General features: G+C 34.8%; 1 protein-coding gene across 1 annotated transcript; it reads right to left on the minus strand.

Moving 5' to 3' along the window:
- Positions 1-2,141: 2,141 nt before the first annotated feature.
- LOC149802431 (uncharacterized) lies at positions 2,142-13,594 on the minus strand. The gene is made up of 2 exons (XM_089951283.1): positions 12,978-13,594; positions 2,142-4,175 (listed from the first exon to the last, which is right to left on the minus strand). The coding sequence occupies exons 1-2, from the start codon at positions 13,477-13,479 to the stop codon at positions 3,553-3,555; spliced, it is 1,125 nt and encodes a 374-aa protein (XP_089807409.1). The 5' UTR covers positions 13,480-13,594; the 3' UTR covers positions 2,142-3,552.
- Positions 13,595-21,919: the final 8,325 nt, after the last annotated feature.

Here is a 21,919-nt window from a genome sequence, read left to right on the forward strand (position 1 = left end):
CGGACTATACATCCCCGTTTGTTTGTACCCCCCCCCAGCCGATTTCAATAAAGAAAACATTTAATAAGATAAAAAGTGCACAGAACTAAGTCAACTGAATCACTGATTTATAATTTCTAACCTGAATGTGACCAGAATGGCACATATACTGGCATCCCCTGCACCTTTCATGCTTAACAGACTTTCCATAATAACACGGCACCATATTGTGTACACTATGGGCTAGTTTATTTCCATCAGACAACATAATGACGTAGTTCATCCTGTTAGATAACTGCCAGATAATTCCATAAAGTACATAACATTTAGAGTTTGGAGTTATATCCCTTTGCACACACGAAAATAGAAATTAAACTGCTTGTTAAATCCACGTGAAAGGCAAATTTGTTGTTGTAATTATTCTCCTTTGCTTGATTCAACACTGTAAATATCAGAAGCAGACGACTTATGTATGTACATCTGCAGTTGTGCACACATCCCATTGCTGAAAATGGACTTGTCCAGGAACTGGAAATGGATCTCGAGCATGTCTGTCTATTATATTGAAAACTTCCGTTAAGCATGAAACACACAGATGATCATGGTGTTAGGGCCACTCTACTTACAGTCACATTAGAAATTATAAATCAGTGAATGAATTCACTAAGTTCCTTGCACTTTTTATCACATTAAAGGTTTACATTATTGAAATCGGTAGGGGGGTACAAACAAATAGGTTGGTATAGTCAGACTATAGTATGGAAAGCACTTATTAGTTGGGTGTTATGTACATGTATATTTATAATTTTTGTAACTCCTGGTACATGATTTTATCAAACTTTTATAATTTTTATTCATAGCTGTAAATTCTACATAACATCTTGAGTTAGTTTTGAATATATGAATCTGTTAAAGGCATAGTATTGCATATGATAAAAAAATAGATGCTCATGTATGTGTTGACAATTATAAATAATAATCTTAATAATAAGACTTAATGACACATATGGCTTAATTTCTCAGTGGCTGATGGGGTTTCAACGTTTCTAGAATAATTCTGTAACTTCTATTTGATTGTCACATGAATAGGCCACTTTGAAGCAAAATGAACAGTGTATTCTGTCACATGGGGTCTATTGCAAAATACAATTTTGGAGTCATTCACATTTCTTGTGTAAATGTGCAGACATGTTTTATATTGTACTCAGATATTATTTGAGATGAAAAACATTTGCTTTGGACAGTTCAGTGAATATAAAAGGTGCTCAGTATTTGGACTATAATATTATTCTGGAACTGTTATGAATTATTCTAAGGAATTCTGAACAATGGCATGTTGACTTCATGCTTCTCAGGACCAGTACATTTTTGGTTTTAAAATTTATAAGGAATTTTTCATTCATTTAGGACTTTCACTGACCATTATAATAATTAGTTTGATTTAACTAATTAATACTATAAGTTCCTCTAACTTGTTGGTTTTGCTTTTTATTTGTTACTTAATTTGGGACCATAAAGTTGAAACACTAATTAGTAGGAAAAACACTTATTAGTTTATGGAATTCAATTTACCAGTCATTTTTGCTATAGATGTCTTACAAATTCAAAAACAGACTTTTCCATATTTTACATGTGGAAAATTTACACACTAAATAAGAAAAATGGCAAAAACTCAAGTTCTTGAAACTTGCAATGCTGGTTTGTTTCAGGAATGACTGAATTCATGTTTTTTAATGGAAAACATTTCTTTTTTAAAACTTCAAACATTTGTTTTATCAATAAAATTAAAAACTGATGAACTTTTAAGAAAACATAAAAAAGATTTCTCACATGGTCTGAAATTCATGTGGTGTTTAACCTAGAAACTGAATGCATTTAACTTCATTTAAAATAAAAAATTGACCAAAGAATAAAGAAACAAAACATTTACAGAATGTATGAACAAGATATTCCTCACTTTCTACATGGTAAATATCCTTTTATGGTTTTTCTTGCATGACAACAGACTGTTTTCTCAACAGTCAATACCAAATTTTACTTCTCAAAACACCACAATTTCTTTTCTCATAAGTGTATGATACAATCAGCCAGAGAAAAAATTGTCCCTTTACTCAGCTGAATCTAGCAATGACCTAGCCTGTAAACCATAATTCTCTTAGGTTATGCGTAGGATTCCAGCCATGTAAATATAACCAGAAGCCCACCATGTAAATATAAACAATCCCAAGTTTTAGTGAAATTCTCAAAATCTAATTGGACAATTGTGTTTATAACAAAAATCCAATTTCCATTACTCATTTCTCCTACCAAACCACAGAGATCCAAATCTGCTGATGCATTATGTAAAGGCAAATATGTATCTTTGTAGTTTGACTAGAATTATAAGTGAATATATATGGTATTAATCAGCGTGGTATTTACTTTAATCAACCGTTTGAATAATGTACCATTTTATTAGAGATTTAATTCTTAGTTGATAGTGTAAATTTCAAGAAAATTGGTCGAAAGATGGTGACACTGTCACAGCTTGAATTTGTCTATCAGAATCTTGAATTAACAATAACTGACTAACAGCTGGTCAGAGACAGATGAAGCTTAGGAATTTATTAATTGTATTTTTCAGATTACCGCCATTTAACCTTACAGTAATTTGCCAAAATAGTTAACCTACTATGCACATTTCACCAAAAACTTGGCTGAAGCCAAACTGAAATAAAACTCTTCCAGCAATCTAGAAGAAGAATTATGATTTTTTAGATATTCTATTTCTCAAAATTACTGTTTAATGACATTTTTCAGTGACTAGAAAAAAATAACTTGATGAAAAAAAGTAGCAAACCTCATTGGACTTCATTAAAATCCCCCAGGAGTCTATCAGAGAAGTTGAGGAGTCCTGTCCCCTACAATCCCATTCCTCAAAATAACACTATTTTTGGCCTTGTGTTACTAGTAACACTAAAATTCACAAAAAAAACTGACTTCTTCAGAAACCATTAAATTAGTTTTCAAAGTTATGTACAGACCTTATCTAATAGAAATGGTGACAAGTTACTTCCCAAATGTGTCTACCAGCAGAAGTGCCCCATTATGAATTTTTTTAAAAATAACCAAAATTAAGCAATAAAGAAAACAAAACCACAAGACAGTGACCATGAAAACTATGATCTAGAAGAAGCTATGGCAATCATTTTAGAGATGGATGGACTGACAATGATATGGATGGACTGACAATGATATGGATGGACTTACAGTGATATGGATGGACTGCAGGAAAGGTGCTACCGTAATATTCCTGCTATTTGCCAACATGCAGCAGTATTAAGAAAAGTCCAATTTATAATGTTCATACCCAACTTTTTATAAAGAAAGAATTGTTTCAATGTACGATGTGACTACCAGATTCAGTTTTAGTCAATGGTAAAGTTTCTGAAAACAGAATCTTGGTAATATAATCTTTGCTGTAGTTACTTACCAATAAAAAAGTGGATTTTGATTTAAAAGGATTGTCATTTAAAAATAATCAAAACATAATTCTAATGATACTACCAATATTGTTTACAAGGAATTTTGTTGTCAAGATTCTTCCTTCTTAATTTCTGTCACTACCACAAATCCATTTCCCGTACGTTCCTCATCCGTATCTTCTTTTTTAGTGGCAGATTTAAAATCTTCCGCAGTAGAGAAGCTCATTATCTTTTTAAAATCTGTTGACTTTTTGTCAGAAATTTCTTTATACTTTACATAAATATAAAAGATTCCCCCAAATGTGTTCATACTTATTCCAATGTAAGTAGACATATTGTGACTGATCCCACCAAAAGTGAAAAGTGCAAAGAATGTCTGTGCCAATGCTTTCAGTCCTCCAACTACACTAGTTGTTAGGGCTGATGTTAGCCTGGTACATAAAAATAAAGAATAATTCAAAAGACAGCCAAGCGAGATCGTAACAAGGAATGCAACAATGAATGACATTTCATTAAATCTATCATAACTCATGACATTTTGTACCTCCCCCATGCAGATCATGGCAACAGTAAGAAAGGGAAGTGTATTAATGCTATTGAGTTGAAGTGTCTCAACTGTGCTCATCTTTCCCTGTGCAGACCGCTGAATAAGAAGCAGGTATAAGGACTGGCTGATATTGCTCAAACCGCCAAATATATATGCTTTAGCATTGAACTCGAGGTCCCCAAGACCTGAAATTAGATACAATAACATAATGTCATCAACCAGCGTTATTGTAGACACGACAAAATTAATTGTCGACAAGTAAATCTCTGACCAAGATAAGGTGGATCAAAACTCAATATCAAAGTGTCCATTATCATGAAAAGGTCTATGTCTTTATATGGTGTGTGTGTGTGTGTTCTAAACAAGACACATAAACACAGTTGGATTTCAATAAGATTAACATCCAAAGGAACAAGCAAATCACTTTGTCAGTGTGCACAAGTTTCTAAATTTATATACAAAATATATTGCTCTTCATACACTTAAGATTTCTTCTTTACCCTTTCTAACCTGACTGTTCATAAAATGTGATATGGTTTGACCTCCATCTCTATACACAACTCCCATGCTGCATGCGGGGAGTTGTGCACCACTAATATCTTGATTGATACTCGTTTGGTAGTGTTATGATTTAGGTCTTAAATTATGGAACTGAAAGAAAGTGAAACCAATAATTTAAAGTAAACTCACCAAACAATTTATTTTTCTACAATACGAAGTGAAAATTTAAAAGACAGTACTGTGAATTAAACCCTAAACAATCCTAAATGTCCTGTCACAATTCCAAAAATATAAAATTTTCTACTAGTCTTGACGATCTGATGTAACACAATAATGCAGTCCAGAATGTTTTATCTGATGTAACACAATAATGCAGTCCAGAATATTTTATCTGATGTAATGCAATAATGCAGTCCAGAATGTTTTATCTGATGTAACACAATAATGCAGTCCAGAATGTTTTATCTGATGTAACACAATAATGCAGTCCAGAATGTTTTATCTGATGTAACACAATAATGCAGTCCAGAATATTTTATCTGATGTAACACAATCAAGCAGTCCAGAATGTTTTTGAATAAATTCTCAACAACCTGAAAGTAATATACAAATCTAAAAGGTGAATGAACACTTTCCAAAAATATGTTTTAAATGAATAATTCCTCTCAAATTATATCTGACTTCATCAACACAACTGGATTTTCAGACACTGATCTAAAAGACAAAGAAATCATTTATCAAATCCCTATTAATACACATTTTCACTTGACCTATTACATAACAGAATGCGATGATTTCCAATGTAAAAACCTACCGTAACTGTAAACAAGATTCACCTTGAACTCTTGCTATGCAATCATAGAAAAACAAGCTATGTAATCATATATTCTCTGCAATTTACAATCAAAGACAAATGTTAAGCTTGCAATATAAATTACATACACACAACAGTATACTTTAAAAAGTACTGTATGATGTTTAAGAACCTTGTGGAAGTTTATGGACTGGTCATTCAATGCTAAAATATATATGGATATCAGCTTCACTTCAGTTCATATAGCCTTTTGGATGGTGACTGACCAGTCCATAAAATATCTAAGGTCAGCAGGGCTATGCATTTAAAAAAAAATATATGTATGATTAGAGAAGACCAGCAGGGGTATGCTTTACAAAAAAAATATGTATGATTAGTGAAGGCCAGCAGGGCTATGCATTTTTGTAAAAATATAGGTATGATTAGAGAAGGCTAGCAGGGATATGCATTTTTGTAAAAATATATGTATGATTAGAGAAGGCTAGCAGGGGTATGCATTTTTGTAAAAATATAGGTATGATTAGAGAAGGCCAGCAGGGATATGCATTTTTGTAAAAATATAGGTATGATTAAAGAAGGCCAGCAGGGGTATGCATTTTTGTAAAAATATAGGTATGATTAGAGAAGGCCAGCAGGAGTATGCATTTTTGTAAAAATATAGGTATGATTAGAGAAGGCCAGCAGGAGTATGCATTTTTGTAAAAATATAGGTATGATTAGAGAAGGCTAGCAGGGGTATGCATTTTTGTAAAAATATAGATGTGATTAGAGAAGGCCAGCAGGAGTATGCATTTTTGTAAAAATACAGGTATGATTAGAGAAGGCCAGCAGGGATATGCATTTTTGTAAAAATATAGGTATGATTAGAGAAGGCCAGCAGGAGTATGCATTTTTGTAAAAATATAGGTATGATTAGAGAAGGCCAGCAGGGCTATGCATTTTTGTAAAAATATAGGTATGATTAGAGAAGGCTAGCAGGGCTTTGCATTTTTAAAAAATATTTATATGATATTGCATTTCTCTTGAAGTAATGTGGTCTACATTTTGTCTGGTTCATATATATATATATATATATATATATATATATATATATATATATATATATATATATATATAGATGAACCAGACAAAAACACGGCCACATTAAATGCAATCTCATATAAAGACAAGAGACATATACTTTAAACATGGATGTTTTTCTACAATGTATTGTAAAACACTGGGTTTTCATTTCCGCTTCAATCAAAGATTCATTCTCAGTTTTTTATGCTTAATACTGCAATTCATGCACAGTTTATTCATGGAAGTCATAATTATTTTTTGTACTAAAAGTGCTTGTATATAAAAGTTTGTTGTTGTTGTTGTTGTTGTTGGGTTTAATGCCATTTTTCAGCACACGATAGGCTATACATGGCGGCCAGTATTAATGGTGGAGGAAGAACCCGGGAAAACCCCGGAAAGAACCACCGACCCACGAGAAGCTACTGCCAAGCTTTCTCACATACCCACATTGGCTGAATCCTAGACTCGAACCGCCGCAGACAGAGGTGAGATGGCAATGATCCGTAATGAAGAGCGCTTTAGACCACTCGGCCACTCGGGGCCCCTAGAAGTTTGTTATATAAGTGCAAATGCTTTAATTTTTTGCATAAAAGAATTTTAAAATTAAAAGATTGATGTGTTTTAGAAGTCCAGTAAACATAGTGGTACAAAAAATAGTAGAAACAAAGCAGATACCGGTATTAGATATTTCATCAGAATGTTCGTAAAACTGAAATTATTACATAACTTTGGCCTTTTATTACATGTGAATCATCTGGTACATCTTTTAATGCCTTTTGTAACAGGTAAATCATCTGGTACATCTTTCAATGCCTTTTGTTACAGGTAAATCATCTAGTACATATTTCAATGCATTTTGTTTCAGGTAAATCATCAGGTACATCTTTCAATGCCTTTTGTTACAGGTAAATCATCAGGTACATATTTCAATGCATTTTGTTACAGGTAAATCATCTGGTACATCTTTCAATGCCTTTTGTTACAGGTAAATCATATGGTACATCTTTCAATGCCTTTTATTACAGGTAAATCATCTGGTACATCTTTCAATGCCTTTTGTTACAGGTAAATCACCTGGTACATTTTTCAATGCCTTTTGTTACAGGTAAATCACATGGTACATTTTTCAATGCCTTTTGTTGCAGGTAAATCACACGGTACATTTTTCAATGCCTTTTGTTACAGGTAAATCATATGGTACATCTTTCAATGCCTTTTTTTACAGGTAAATCATATGGTACATCTTTCAATGCCTTTTGTTACACGTAAATCATTTAGTACATCTTTCAATACCTTCTGTTACAGGTATATTACCTGGTACATCTTACAATGCCTTTTGTTACAGGTAAATCACCTGGTACATTTTTCAATGCCTTTTGTTACAGGTAAATCACATGGTACATCTTTCAATGCCTTTTGTTACAGGTAAATCATATGGTACAGCTTTCAATGCCTTTTGTTACAGGTAAATCATCTGGTACATCTTTCAATGCCTTCTGTGACAGGTAAATCACCTGGTACATCTTTCAATGCCTTTTGTTACAGGTAAATCACCTGGTACATCTTTCAATGCCTTTTATTACAGGTAAATCACATGGTACAGCTTTTAATGCCTTTTGTTACAGGTAAATCACCTGGTACACCTTTCAATGCCTTTTGTTACAGGTAAATCACCTGGTACACCTTTCAATGCCTTTTGTTACAGGTAAATCACCTGGTACATCTTTCAATGCCTTTTGTTACAGGTAAATCATCTGGTACACCTTTCAATGCCTTTTGTTACAGGTAAATCACCTGGTACATCTTTCAATGCCTTTTGTTACAGGTAAATCACCTGGTACATTTTCAATGCCTTTTTGTTACAGGTACATCACATGGTACATCTTTCAATGCCTTTTGTTACACGTAAATCACATGGTACATTTTTCAATGCTTTTTTTACAGGTAAATCACATGGTACATCTTTCAATGCCTTTTGTTACTGGTAAATCATATGGTACAGCTTTCAATGCCTTTTGTTACAGGTAAATCATCTGGTACACCTTTCAATGCCTTTTGTTGCAGGTAAATCACATGGTACATATTTCAATGCCTTTTGTTACAGGTAAATCATCTGGTACATCTTTTGATGCCTTTTGTTACAGGTAAATCATCTGGTACACCTTTCAATGCCTTTTGTTACAGGTAATTCACATGGTACATATTTCAATGCCTTTTTTTACAGGTAAATCATCTGGTACATCTTTCGATGCCTTTTGTTACAGGTAAATCATCTGGTACATCTTTCAATGCCTTTTGTTACAGGTAAATTATATGGTACAGCTTTCAATGCCTTTTGTTACAGGTAAATCATCTGGTACATCTTTCAATGCTTTTTGTTACAGGTAAATCACATGGTACATCTTTCAGTGCCTTTTGTTACAGGTAAATCACCTGGTACACCTTTCAATGCCTTTTGTTACAGGTAAATCACCTGGTACATCTTTCAATGCCTTTTGTTACAGGTAAATCATCTGGTACATCTTTCAATGCCTTTTGTTACAGGTAAATTATATGGTACAGCTTTCAATGCCTTTTGTTACAGGTAAATCATCTGGTACATCTTTCAATGCTTTTTGTTACAGGTAAATCACATGGTACATCTTTCAGTGCCTTTTGTTACAGGTAAATCACCTGGTACACCTTTCAATGCCTTTTGTTACAGGTAAATCACCTGGTACATCTTTCAATGCCTTCTGTGACAGGTAAATCACATGGTACATCTTTCAATGCCTTTTGTTACAGGTAAATCACATGGTACATCTTTCACTGTTTTTTGTTACAGGTAAATCACATGGTACATCTTTCAATGCCTTTTGTCACAACGACTTGATGATTCTTGACATGAGCTTAGCATTTTATAAATGAACGATCTGGCATGCAAAGACAATGAGACAGTTAGGATGTAAAGAACTAGCCTATATACATGGTGATGTTTTAGTATAAACAGTTAAAACTGGTTCACAACTGCAATCTCAACATTCCAGCTGTAAATATCTGTGTCCCAAGATTAGATAATTTTCTCTATAGTGAACCCACATTTTATCTCACCTCTTTTCTAACTCTTTTGGAAAAAACAGAGTTTACTAATCAACATATTTATTTTTAATTAGATTTCTGTACATGTACTGACTGGTACATATTTTCACCCTTTTTCATAAGAATGTATATCTCTGTTAAAGTATATGGTACCTTGACATGCTGGATACTACTCATGTAAGTCAAAAATCAGTGACACCTTAGTACTTGCCAAAAGCAGTGGCAATTGTTTAAATTCAAAGTAACAACCAGCTAGGCATGAGCTAAGATAATATCAAATGCCACCTAACTGCAGGAAGTTTACATGCACTTACTAATAAAGTGCCATCTTCTTTGGTTCAAATGTGGATATCAATTCACCTGTAGAGAAAACACCATAGCATAGCCAAAAGATTATTCTTTTAATTAAACATTTCTTTGTGTTGTAACTATTTTGAATATAAAGGACAACTGCAATTATTTTGGCTTATCAAATTCATTATCAGTGACATACATTTGAAATATAAATATGACTTTTTGTTTCAAGCTCAAAATAACAAAAAGGTGCATGTCTAAAAGATCTGGGTTTATTCACTTGAAATTTTTTCTGTGACACACCAGTTTAGTTGAATTTCATTTTATTTTCATAAACTGACATCTTGCCATCACATGTGGGATTAGATAAGTGAAAAGTTGTAATTTATGTACTGCATTTTGACCTAACTTTTCATCCCTTTTAAAGAACCAATTATCTGCTGCAGTTATGACAGTCTGATACCCTGATTTTAAGACAAGTTATGCTAATGTCCGTCTTGTTGACAGAAATGAAGCCCACCTACTCATTAATGTTGAAAGGCTGGAAAACACATTTTCCATACCCCAAGATGCTATTCTCAATGTGCGAAACAGTTGGTGTCAACAAGATTATAAAAAGTGTCAACTACCATATGTACTAGCTTGTAAGTTGAGTCAAACTGCAAACAACAAAGATCCTGATCTGCCATAATATAATGCACCTGCAGATCAGGGTCTATGTTGTTTGTTCTTCTGATTACTAATAAAAACTGCACAGACCCAGATCTGCTGGCACATTATGTGATGTCAGATCTGGATCTTTATTGTTTGTTGATGGACTTGACTTACAAGCGAATATCTATGATACATGATTTTTTTAATGAGATTTTCACGATCATGTACTTTAGATAAAATACAATTACTGAATTTGGTAGTTTTATTGCAAGACTCCAAATGTAAACAGCTGATCAGTCACAATGTCTATGCTGTTTTTATTCTAATTATGATTTCATGCAAATGCAATAGACCTTGATCTGTCAGCAAATTATGCAACAAAGGATATGACTCTATGCTACTGCAGTTGTGTGCCTTTTACATGGGAAAATATGGTAAAGTTCTATATATACAGTGAAACTTCCCCATACTGACTCCCTACTACTGCAGTTGTGTGCCTTTTTCATAGCAAAATATGGTAAAGTTCTGTATATACTGTGCAACTTCCCCATACTGACTATGTTACTGCAGTTGTGTGCCTTTTACATGGGAAAATATGGTACAGTTCTATATATACAGTGAAACTTCCCCATACTGACTCTATGCTACTGCAGTTGTCTGCCTTTTACATGGGAAAATTTGGTAAAGTTCTATCTATACAGTGAAACTTCCCCATACTGACTCTATGCTACTGCAGTTGTGTGCCTTTTTCATGGCAAAATATGGTAAAGTTCTATATATACAGTGAAACTTCTCCATACTGACTCTATGCTACTGCAGTTGTGTGCCTTTTACATGGGAAAATATGGTAAAGTTCTATATATACAGTGAAACTTCCCCATACTAACTCAATGCTACTGCAGTTGTGTGCCTTTTACATGGGAAAATATGGTAAAGTTGTATGAATACAGTGAAACTGCCCCATACTGACTCTATGCTACTGCAGTTGTGTGCCTTTTACATGGGAAAATATGGTAAAGTTCTATATATACAGTGAAACTTCCCCATACTGACTCCCTACTACTGCAGTTGTGTGCCTTTTTCATAGCAAAATATGGTAAAGTTCTGTATATACTGTGCAACTTCCCCATACTGACTATGTTACTGCAGTTGTGTGCCTTTTACATGGGAAAATATGGTACAGTTCTATATATACAGTGAAACTTCCCCATACTGACTCTATGCTACTGCAGTTGTCTGCCTTTTACATGGGAAAATTTGGTAAAGTTCTATCTATACAGTGAAACTTCCCCATACTGACTCTATGCTACTGCAGTTGTGTGCCTTTTTCATGGCAAAATATGGTAAAGTTCTATATATACAGTGAAACTTCTCCATACTGACTCTATGCTACTGCAGTTGTGTGCCTTTTACATGGGAAAATATGGTAAAGTTCTATATATACAGTGAAACTTCCCCATACTAACTCAATGCTACTGCAGTTGTGTGCCTTTTACATGGGAAAATATGGTAAAGTTGTATGAATACAGTGAAACTGCCCCATACTGACTCTATGCTACTGCAGTTGTGTGCCTTTTACATGGGAAAATATGGTAAAGTTCTATATACGCAGTGAAACTTCCCCATGCTGACTCTATGCTACTGCAGTTGTGTGTCTTTTACATGGGAAAATATGGTTAAGTTCTATGAATACAGTGAAACTTCTCCATACTGACTCCTTGCTACTGCAGTTGTGTGCCTTTTACATGGGAAAATATGGTAAAGTTCTATATATACAGTGAAACTTCCCCATTGTGACTCTATGCTACTGCAGTTTGTGCCTTTTACATGAGAAAATATGGTAAAAGTTCTATGAATACAGCGAAACTTCCCCATACTGACTCTATGCTACTGCAGTTGTGTGTCTTTTACATGGGAAAATATGGTAAAGTTCTATCTATACAGTGAAACTGCCCCATACTGACTCTATGCTACTGCAGTTGTGTGCCTTTTACATGGGAAAATATGGTAAAGTTCTATCTATACAGTGAAACTGCCCCATACTGACTCTATGCTACTGCAGTTTTGTGCCTTTTACATGGGAAAATATGGTAAAGTTCTATCTACACAGTGAAACTTCCCCATTCTGACTCTATGCTACTGCAGTTGTGTGTCTTTTACATGGGAAAATATGGTAAAGTTCTATATATACAGTGAAACTTCCCCATAATGACTCTATGCTATTGTAGTTGTGTGCCTTTTACATGAGAAAATATGGTAAAAGTTCTACATATATGCAGTGAAACTTCCCCATACTTTAACTATGATATTGCAGTTGTGTGCCTTTTACATGGCAAAATATGGTAAAGTTGTATATATACAGTGAAACTTCCCCATACTGACTCTATGCTACTGAAGTTGTGTGCCTTTTAATTGGGAAAATATGGTAAGGCTCTATATATACAGTAAAACTTCACTATAGTGACTCTTCTGTAGCCACACATCATCTGCCAACAAGGCATATATTTTGGTCCCTGAAAGGTTGCACTCAGATTATTTATCAAATATACGATTTTGATAACAGACTGATCAAAATATAACATACCTGTTAGCACACATCCTATGGTCAGCATGCAAACTGCTAGAACAGTCATCTGACTAGGGTAGCCCTTCCTCAAAATTAGAATGGAAAGTATCAAAGTAACAAAGGGAACACATCGTTTTAGTACTCCATATACTGCAAAATTCATATGGCTCAATGCACTGAGGGCCAGAACTGAGTTTGAGGCATAAAAAATTGATGGCATAGCAAAGGATAGACCACGTGACAGTGTATATCTAGGCATATTAATGACACTAAAGTAGCACAGAACCTTTAGTACTGAAATGGTGAAAAGCATCTGGAAGACCATGATCAGAATAGGAAAATCAAATCCAAGTGATGTCATCAAGATCTTGTTGATGAATGCCATGGAAACAGAGCATGTTCCATACAGGATTGCAGCTCCAGTTCCCTTGACTTTAGAACTGAGATCCTCAATGCTGAACCTAACTCTTAGATTTTTTCTTTGAGTCTCATCTAACATGGAACTAGTTCTATACTTCATCCTTTTGTTGTTGTCTGCACAAATTCTGTTGCTGGAATCGGATTGGTTGCAATTCAATCACATCATTTTCAATACAAGAGTCAAATGTCTGCATCAGTTGTAAATGTATCCCATGTCTAATCTGTAAAGAAAATTAGAAATTATTTGTCTTGCAATCATTGTGTTAATGTCTGAAAGTGATATCATTTTTAAAAGCCATATCTTATGATCCCTTAAGTAAGCAGGTGACAAGGCACAACTTTTGAAAGAACAGAACTATAAACTAAATTCCTTGACATTTCTATACCATATATATCTGCCTATAAGTCAAGTCCAACTACAAACTGCACAGACCCAGATCTGCCACCACATAATACACTGGAAGATCTGAGACTAGGCAGTTTTATAGGAGTAATCAAAAGAACAATCAACTTAGACCCTTCTCTGCCAGCTCAGTATCCAATGTCATATCAGGGTCTATGTTGTTTGCAGTTGGACTCGAATTATAAGTGAGTATATATGGTAAATTACACCTATTACATGGCACCTAGTTATATGCCAAAAAAATAATATTGATTTGAAAGTTATGAAGCTTGTAGCTACAGTGGAATAGGTACAATGGAATAGGTACAAAATAAGAGGAATTTTGTATGGAAAGCCATGAGAAAATAAACATATAAGAACTGTTACATTATTACAAATATTACAACATTCCAAAAAGCTGTCAGGCACTTAAAGCTGGCAACTTTCATGAAAGATCATTAAGTTTAGAAAGAATTTTACTATTTTGTGTAAATAATTGCTGGCCTAAAAAATGGCTGCAACTAAAAATAACCAATTACTTAGATGCTATCATCCAAATCACAGAGTATAAACTTACAGAAGTCAAACATCACTCAAATACTCTGCCTTGGCCCACAGTCCGAACGTAAAACATTCCATTTTCTGCAACATTATACAAATCAAAACAACTGAAAACTCTACTCCATTTCACAGGACTTTTTCTTAATTTTACCTGCCTCAGTATCATCAGAGTTTAAAGTATCACTAGAGTGATGCCATTATGTGCCATTGCCATTCAAATTACACAAATTAACAATCACTGTCACTAGATTGATGCCATTAAGTGCCATTGCCATTCAAATTACACAAATTAACAATCACTCTTCACTAGTTCTATCACTAGAGTGATGCCATTAAGTGCCATTGCCATTCAAATTATACAAATTAACAATCACTCTGTCACTAATTATATCACTAGTGATGCCATTAAGTGCCATTGCCATTCAAATTACACAAATTAACAATCACTCTGTCACTAGTTCTTTCACTAGAGTGATGCCATTATATGCCATTGCCATTCAAATTACACAAATTAACAATCACTCTGTCACTAGTTCTATCACTAGAGTGATGCCATTATGTGCCATTGCCATTCAAATTACACAAATTAACAATCACTGTCACTAGATTGATGCCATTAAGTGCCATTGCCATTCAAATTACACAAATTAACAATCACTGTCACTAATTCTATCACTAGAGTGATGCCATTAAGTGCCATTGCCATTCAAATTACACAAATTAACAATCACTCTGTCATTAGTTCTATCACTAGAGTGATGCCATTATGTGCCACTGCCATTCAAATTACACAAATTAACAATCACTCTGGCACTAGTTTTTATCACCAGCTATGCTGTTAGGCACCACTGCCATGCAAATTAAACAAATTAAAAATCACTCTTGTGACAGTTCACTGGCACTTAACACAAAAGTTTGACTTATGTTTCTATCATTATGTTTCCTTGCTTCTTGCTGCCCTCCTTGCTTCTTGCTGCCCTCCCCCTTTCATGGCTGTAGACGAAGTATAAAAGTTGCCACACTAAGTACCTCACATGATACATTATATATCCACACATTTTTATAGTTATGCATGTATGCACTAGCAGGGGACATTTCTATAATTACCCTGGCCTTTTATCCCTACCAACAACCAATTCAATTTTAGACCAACAAGTTTTTTTCTCTCACCACTTTTTATTATTTTCTGACTTGACTGATCATATCAAAGAGCTGTGCATCAGCCAATTCAGTGGTGGGCAGTCTTTCCAATAGTTACTGTGGATTTTGTTCTGGTTCACTACTAATTAATTGAAATGTGTGGACTGGCTTTTGTACATTGGACATCAAGTACAATTTCTTTTCTGCCAATCCACTGCACAAAATCTTTCCTAACATTCATTGTTTATTAGCAATGTCCATTCACTGGCTTTTAAACTCTGATGCAAATGACTAATGCATGTCCAAAAACAGCACACCAATGAACTTCTGCTATAGTTGTTCTCTGCCATGGACATTAATGTCAGAAAATAATAAAATGTGGTGGAAAACAACTTGCTGGTTTAGGACCATTCCATTTTGAATGGTATATAGGTACTGAGGAAGGCAGTTAATAAAATATACACCAGGATACTCTGATTACTCCGAGTTCATATGAAAATAATACAATATTCCAAAACCAAAATGCATCTATTGGTGAAAACTCCACGTTTCAAATTGCTATCCCTTGATCCCAACTGTGTTTTACTGGAACAACGATTGTTTGCTGAAATAGATACTATAAACCCAAAGTTTTAAGAAACCCTTTATAATTTTGGTTGTTGAGTCTATTTTCACCTGTGCAATCATAGTAGTAGGTAAACTTGGAACTTTAAAGTCCATGCCACAAATTATATTGTACTATCTCATCAGGCTGATGACACAGTTTCTATTCTGCACTGAAATGGTACAAATATCAGAACATTATTGATTTTTAACATTTGCACTAAATTACTTATGTGACTTTTTACAGCATTTTTGTAGCTTCATCATATTTTTCTTTTACAATAGTATTTCTTGTTTTTATGGATTTTCTCTATTGAGCCATAAATGACAACCAGGCTAGTTAAAGGGACAACCAGGCTAACTAAAGGGACAACTTGCTAGCTAAAGGGACAACTGGCTAACTAAAGGGACAACTGGCTAGCTAAAGGGACAACCAGGCTAACTAAAGAGACCCATGTCAGGATCAAAGCAATCTACTGAAAACCAAATTTCATGGTGTTGTACATTTTATTTATATATTCTGCATCCCTTTGGCAAGTCTACTTTAACTTCATAAAGAGCAATAGCCAACTTTCATCCTTTTCTTCAGAATAATTATGGCTTTTCAACATGATCAGCTTGTAAATAATTTGTTGGTTATTTTTAGTTTAATTTAACTTGTGCTGGGAAACATTTTTTAAAGCTGAGTGGTTCAACGTAACTAATCAACTATCAAATTTCATCAGAGACATTTTCTTTTACATTTCATGGACAATGTCACATTCACATACATGGTAAATATTTAAGCTTCTTATATTCCATGAAGGCCAATAGTTTACCAGCAAATTGTAAACTGTCATGATGTTGGAAATCTGGTTGTTGTTGTTGTTGTTGAAAAAGACTCCTCTGTTAAATATAGAAGCACCCCAGATCCTTGGATGTCATATTGTTGGTTAGAGGTCTTTAAATTTAAACAAAATAAAGCTAACTACTCTCATATATATATATATATATATATATATATATATATAATGTTGAGAGTAAGTTTCATTAACTCATTATCTAATTTACTTACCTGCTACATGTGCTGGACCATTACAGTATATACTCTCCCAGCAGCATCTATTCTAGCCATGGTTCTGATATGTTAATCTATCTATACCTTGGCAGACCTATCTGACAGTGCTTATCATTAGCAACATCTACTGGATTTCAAGAGTTGTCTCCCTTAGTATGTAATGCCAACTAACCAACAGCATGTAACAGTGGTGCATCGTAAATCAGCTAAAAATCGTGCTGGCAATTGATTTAAAAATGATATTTTGTAAGTGTAAAGCCTGACTACATACCAGAAAGAAGGAATTACATGTCTATATAAGGGAAAGGTGTGTGTGTGTGTGTAATTTAGTCTGAACAATTTATCAGTCATATTGCTATGATGTCTGTAGTATGGCAGTTTATAGTGATGTCGAGCACTGGGGCATCATGTCGCAGACATGTATCATGATGTCCCACCCAGTCACATTATTCTGACACCAGGCCAACCAGTCTTAACACTAACCTCTTATTGCTAAGTGCCTAGCAAGGCAGCTGCTAGTACCATTTGTTAAGTCTTTGGTATGAATGGGCTGGGTTTGAACCTGTGACTTCTGCATCCAAGGCAGATGCTCTAACTACTAGGCCACTGGAGCGATTTTGAGGGAAAGGACTTATTTCTGCAAACACGAACTGGCAGTGGAAAATTGCTTATTTATGAGTCCATTCAAATTGTGGGCACCCCTTGAACAACTTTTGATTGGCTTGTCACTGCATCCAATGAAATTCACATAGATGAAGCATTAAATTATCAGATCAATCCACCAAGGTGTAGACAGGTTAACATATTGGAACCTTGGCTGGTGAAGATGTCCTAGAAGACGTAAATATATGTATAAGATATAAAAGCAAAGTTCTTTGCCATTAATCTGTTCAGGATTCTTAGATGTAGAGAATCTTGGAAGTGATGAAGTTATTATTATCATCTGTACTCAGAGATCAGATTGCCAGGCACACTGCTATCTAATGGTCAAGGTCATTGTGAATCCTGCATTGCATCCTTTGTATCACAAAATATTTTCAGCAATAATGAGTTGCACTGGTCTCAGTGAGGCACTGTAAAAGTTTTATTTTCATCAAACCTACATTTTTGTAAGAGAGAGAGTCACTTAAAGGAGTTGGCATACTTTTCTACTTTTGCTTTCAGCATTTCTGGGTCAAAGTTCCACATGTGGCATATTGGTGAGGCAGAGTATTAGTTGAATCTATGACCTGTTGTCTGTATTGTGCAGTATCCCAAAAAAACTGATCCCTTGACCCTATTTTTTTTAAAACTTCTTGGATCAGATCTAAACTATTTCCAGACTATGTGTGGGTTGTCAAGTGGTTCCTTTTGTATAGCCAGCAATGGCTGGTTCTGTTGCTCTTACAGACATTTCACTGTAGTACTAAATAATATATGTAACCCAAACCTTGTATGATATTGTCCATTGTGCCCATGTAGACCTGCCCTTATTGGGCCTTTTAAAATGTCCAAGTGATCCTGCATTTATTGGGAATATTTAATGAGTCCAAACAGTCCTGCCATTATTGGGCATTTTAATATGTCCAAGTAGTTCTGCCCTTATTGGGAATAGTTAATGTGTCCAAGTAGTCCTGCCCTTATTGGGCATTTCAATATATCATAGTAGTCCTGTCCTTATTGTGAATATTTAATGTGTCCAAGTAGTCCTGCCCTTATTGGGAATAGTTAATGTGTCCAAGTAGTCCTGCCCTTATTGGGCATTTCAATATATCATAGTAGTCCTGCCCTTATTGTGAATATTTAATGTGTCCAAATAGTCCTGCCCTTATTGGGTCTTTTAATTGGGTCTTTTAATGTGTCCAATTAGTCCTGCACTTATTGGGCCTTTAATGTGTCCAAGTAATTATGCCCTTTTGGGGCCTTTTAATGTGTCCAAGTAGTTCTGCCCTTATTAGGCCTTAAATGTGTCCAAGTAGTTATGACTTTATTGGGCTTTTTAATGTGTCCAATTAGTCCTGCCCTTATTGGACCTTTTAATGTGTCCAAGTAGCCCTTCTCTTATTGGTCTTTTTAATGTTCCTTTGCTGCTGGATAATTCCCTCTTGTCTTTTAGACTGCTTTCTTGCTAGAAACTATGGGTTATTCTGTCTATAGGTGGTGCAATAAATCAGCCTCCACCAAGCTGTGTTGACACAGATGGATGATTTAAGGGTATGATGTCACTTGTTCATTAAAATATGCAATTTTGCTACACACAAATCTGTCCAAAACACATCAGTGTGCAGTTAAGAAAATTAATATATTTGGTAACAGTCATATGTAGCCACAAAATTCAAAATGGTCACCAGACACTGGATTGTGTTCTTCCATTTGGATTTACAAGTAATCAAACATATGATTTGAGCTGAAACTATTCTATACAGATCTCAAAAATGAATCTTAAACAAATGGTAGCTTAAGAGATGCAATAAATATCATTAAGTGCCTCAAATGTACAATGACATGTTGCACACAGATGTGTCAGCAAGATTTCTGTAATTTTATTAATAGGTGACATCAAATTGTCAAATTATCCATCCAAATGGATACAAGTTTTGGAGGATAATTTACAGCAGGGTGATGCAACTAATTTGCACTGAAAGTCTGACAACTTTTTATTGTGTCAAGGCAGCTTGCATTGCATAAGTCTATAGGACTTTGCCTATGGGTCCTGGTTTCATTACAGATTGAACTGCAGCTGAGTGGAACATATTCTCAAGGCATATAACCGTAGACATAATCATAATCTGGGCATATGATCAGGGCAAATTCTCAAGGGATATAATCTATGTCCACACACCTGTTGCTATCACAGCAACCATGACAAAGCCAGTTTCATCAAGCAGAGAGCACATGGCAATGTGGTAGTCATACAATACAACAAAACCATCATTGACACATGAAGTGTTGATGAATCTGACTTTCTTCAAGTTGATGTGACAACAATAGGTTTCTGATCATTGTTCTGGGAATAAATATGTTGACAATTATGTGTCCTGTGGGTTCTAGGTACAGTGGTAATCTAAGTTTTCTCTTATATTTTTTTTGCATAGTACCACCTATCATGTACATGTACTTATATACACTACACGACCTTCAGAAATTAGTACTGCATCACTAGTTGATGTCTAAATTTGTTGACGAGTACACAATAAAAAAAATACACCTATAAATATCACTGTTTCCAAATAAAGGCCATACCCCAGTCTCAAATAGAATACATATATATATATATCTTCATAAAATCACTATCACTAAAAAATCACTTAACGAATAACGATATGCCAGATCACATGATTACCATATTTCTCAAGAACGAAGAGATCAAATCTATGGCAGCAAATACGAGTCAAAATGTGAAGCATGGATGGCTGTTTTCTGGTGGCTTTCGTAATTGACAAGTGTTAACTTAAAAATTGTTACACACTATTTATTACATTTCACTGGAACATTTGGAACTGTTCAAACAGTATCAGGTCAGCATGTAATTTCATGGTCATGCTGGTGGTCCATTCTCTGCGACAATCCCGGTACTACTCCCTCCACCACGGGTGGTTACAATTGCATTTCTTTAATTCTCTGTTAAGTTTCTGTTGGATGGCGCATGTGGCAGAATGAGTGCCATGGAAGTAGCATCCATTTTTCAAAGTTGATTTACACTTTGTGCAACATAAAAATCAAGTTTCCAACATTTGGACAAGTATATGCCAAAGTAATAATATTTTTGGGGTATTGCCGCGATATCAGAGTAACTTCCCTTGTATAACCTGCAATCTACATGGCGCCTGTTGATTTATCGTTTCCCACAGTCATCTGATCTAAACTAAAAATTAAATGCATTTTAATATAGAGCAAGGAACAACACACAGACATATGTCATATCTAGAAGGTGAGACCTTTATTTATTTATTCGCAGATCGAAAACATTAAGACCCACGCTACCATTAGCATTCCAGTATACCGCGATAATACCGTACGCCACTATGATTAAGATACCTATAACTTGGCCTGCAAAGTGGTTTCCCCCATGTTGATACCTGCTTCCGACCAATCTACGATTTTTCTGCTTGATCGTCACACAAAACGAATTTAATTAAGATACATATAACTTGGTTCAAATATTGAAGTGTGGCTTCCCCTTGTTGGTATGCCCGTTGCCAAGTTTTTGTCTGGTTCCGGGTAAGTAATATTCGTATAAATCACATTTAGCAAACCATGTCGCGGAACTTACGCGCGCGCGCGCTATCATAAACAGTGATCAATATCGATAGGTTTAATCCAAACTCTCGAACATTTGGCGACAACATCAACTATATAGCTGTTGCTGTTTTAACAAAGAGCCAAAACTCAGGGGTCTACTTATACAACACTGACGGTTAATGCTCATGTGGTACACTTTAAAGTGAACATTTCTTAAAATGTCGAAATCCTGCATTTGTCACAAACTTTGAGATTCATATGTGAAAGTTAACACTATAACTACACGCGCAGAAGTGTTATGATTCGTATGTAAAAGATGCTAAACAGATATAAATGTGTGTGAACAAAGTTTCCGACGAAAGGTAAAAAAGAAAAGACTACGAAATGGAAGAAAATAAATTACAACATATTAAAAAGAGAATCCTACAAATATTATAGCCAGATAAAGTCAGCATTTTAGCATCTACAGAGTCTACATTGTTTGTTCTACTAATTATGTCTTCACTACAAGACATCGAGAGTCAAGATCAGTAAAGAAAGAAGGTCGTTCGATAGTCCCTTAAAATTATTCTGACA

Source organism: Sinohyriopsis cumingii, chromosome 3 (assembly GCF_028554795.1).
Source record: "Sinohyriopsis cumingii isolate HCF-2022 chromosome 3, ASM2855479v2, whole genome shotgun sequence".
Lineage (NCBI taxonomy): Eukaryota > Metazoa > Mollusca > Bivalvia > Unionida > Unionidae > Sinohyriopsis > Sinohyriopsis cumingii.

Excerpts from the sequence above, each read along its gene's own strand:
- LOC149802431 (XM_089951283.1), bottom strand. The coding sequence starts at position 13,479 with ATGAAGTATAGAACTAGTTCCATGTTAGATGAGACTCAAAGAAAAAAT. Across the intron at positions 4,176-12,977 it reads CATAGGATGTGTGCTAACAG|GTCTTGGGGACCTCGAGTTC; the intron begins GTATGTTATATT and ends ATCTAATTTCAG.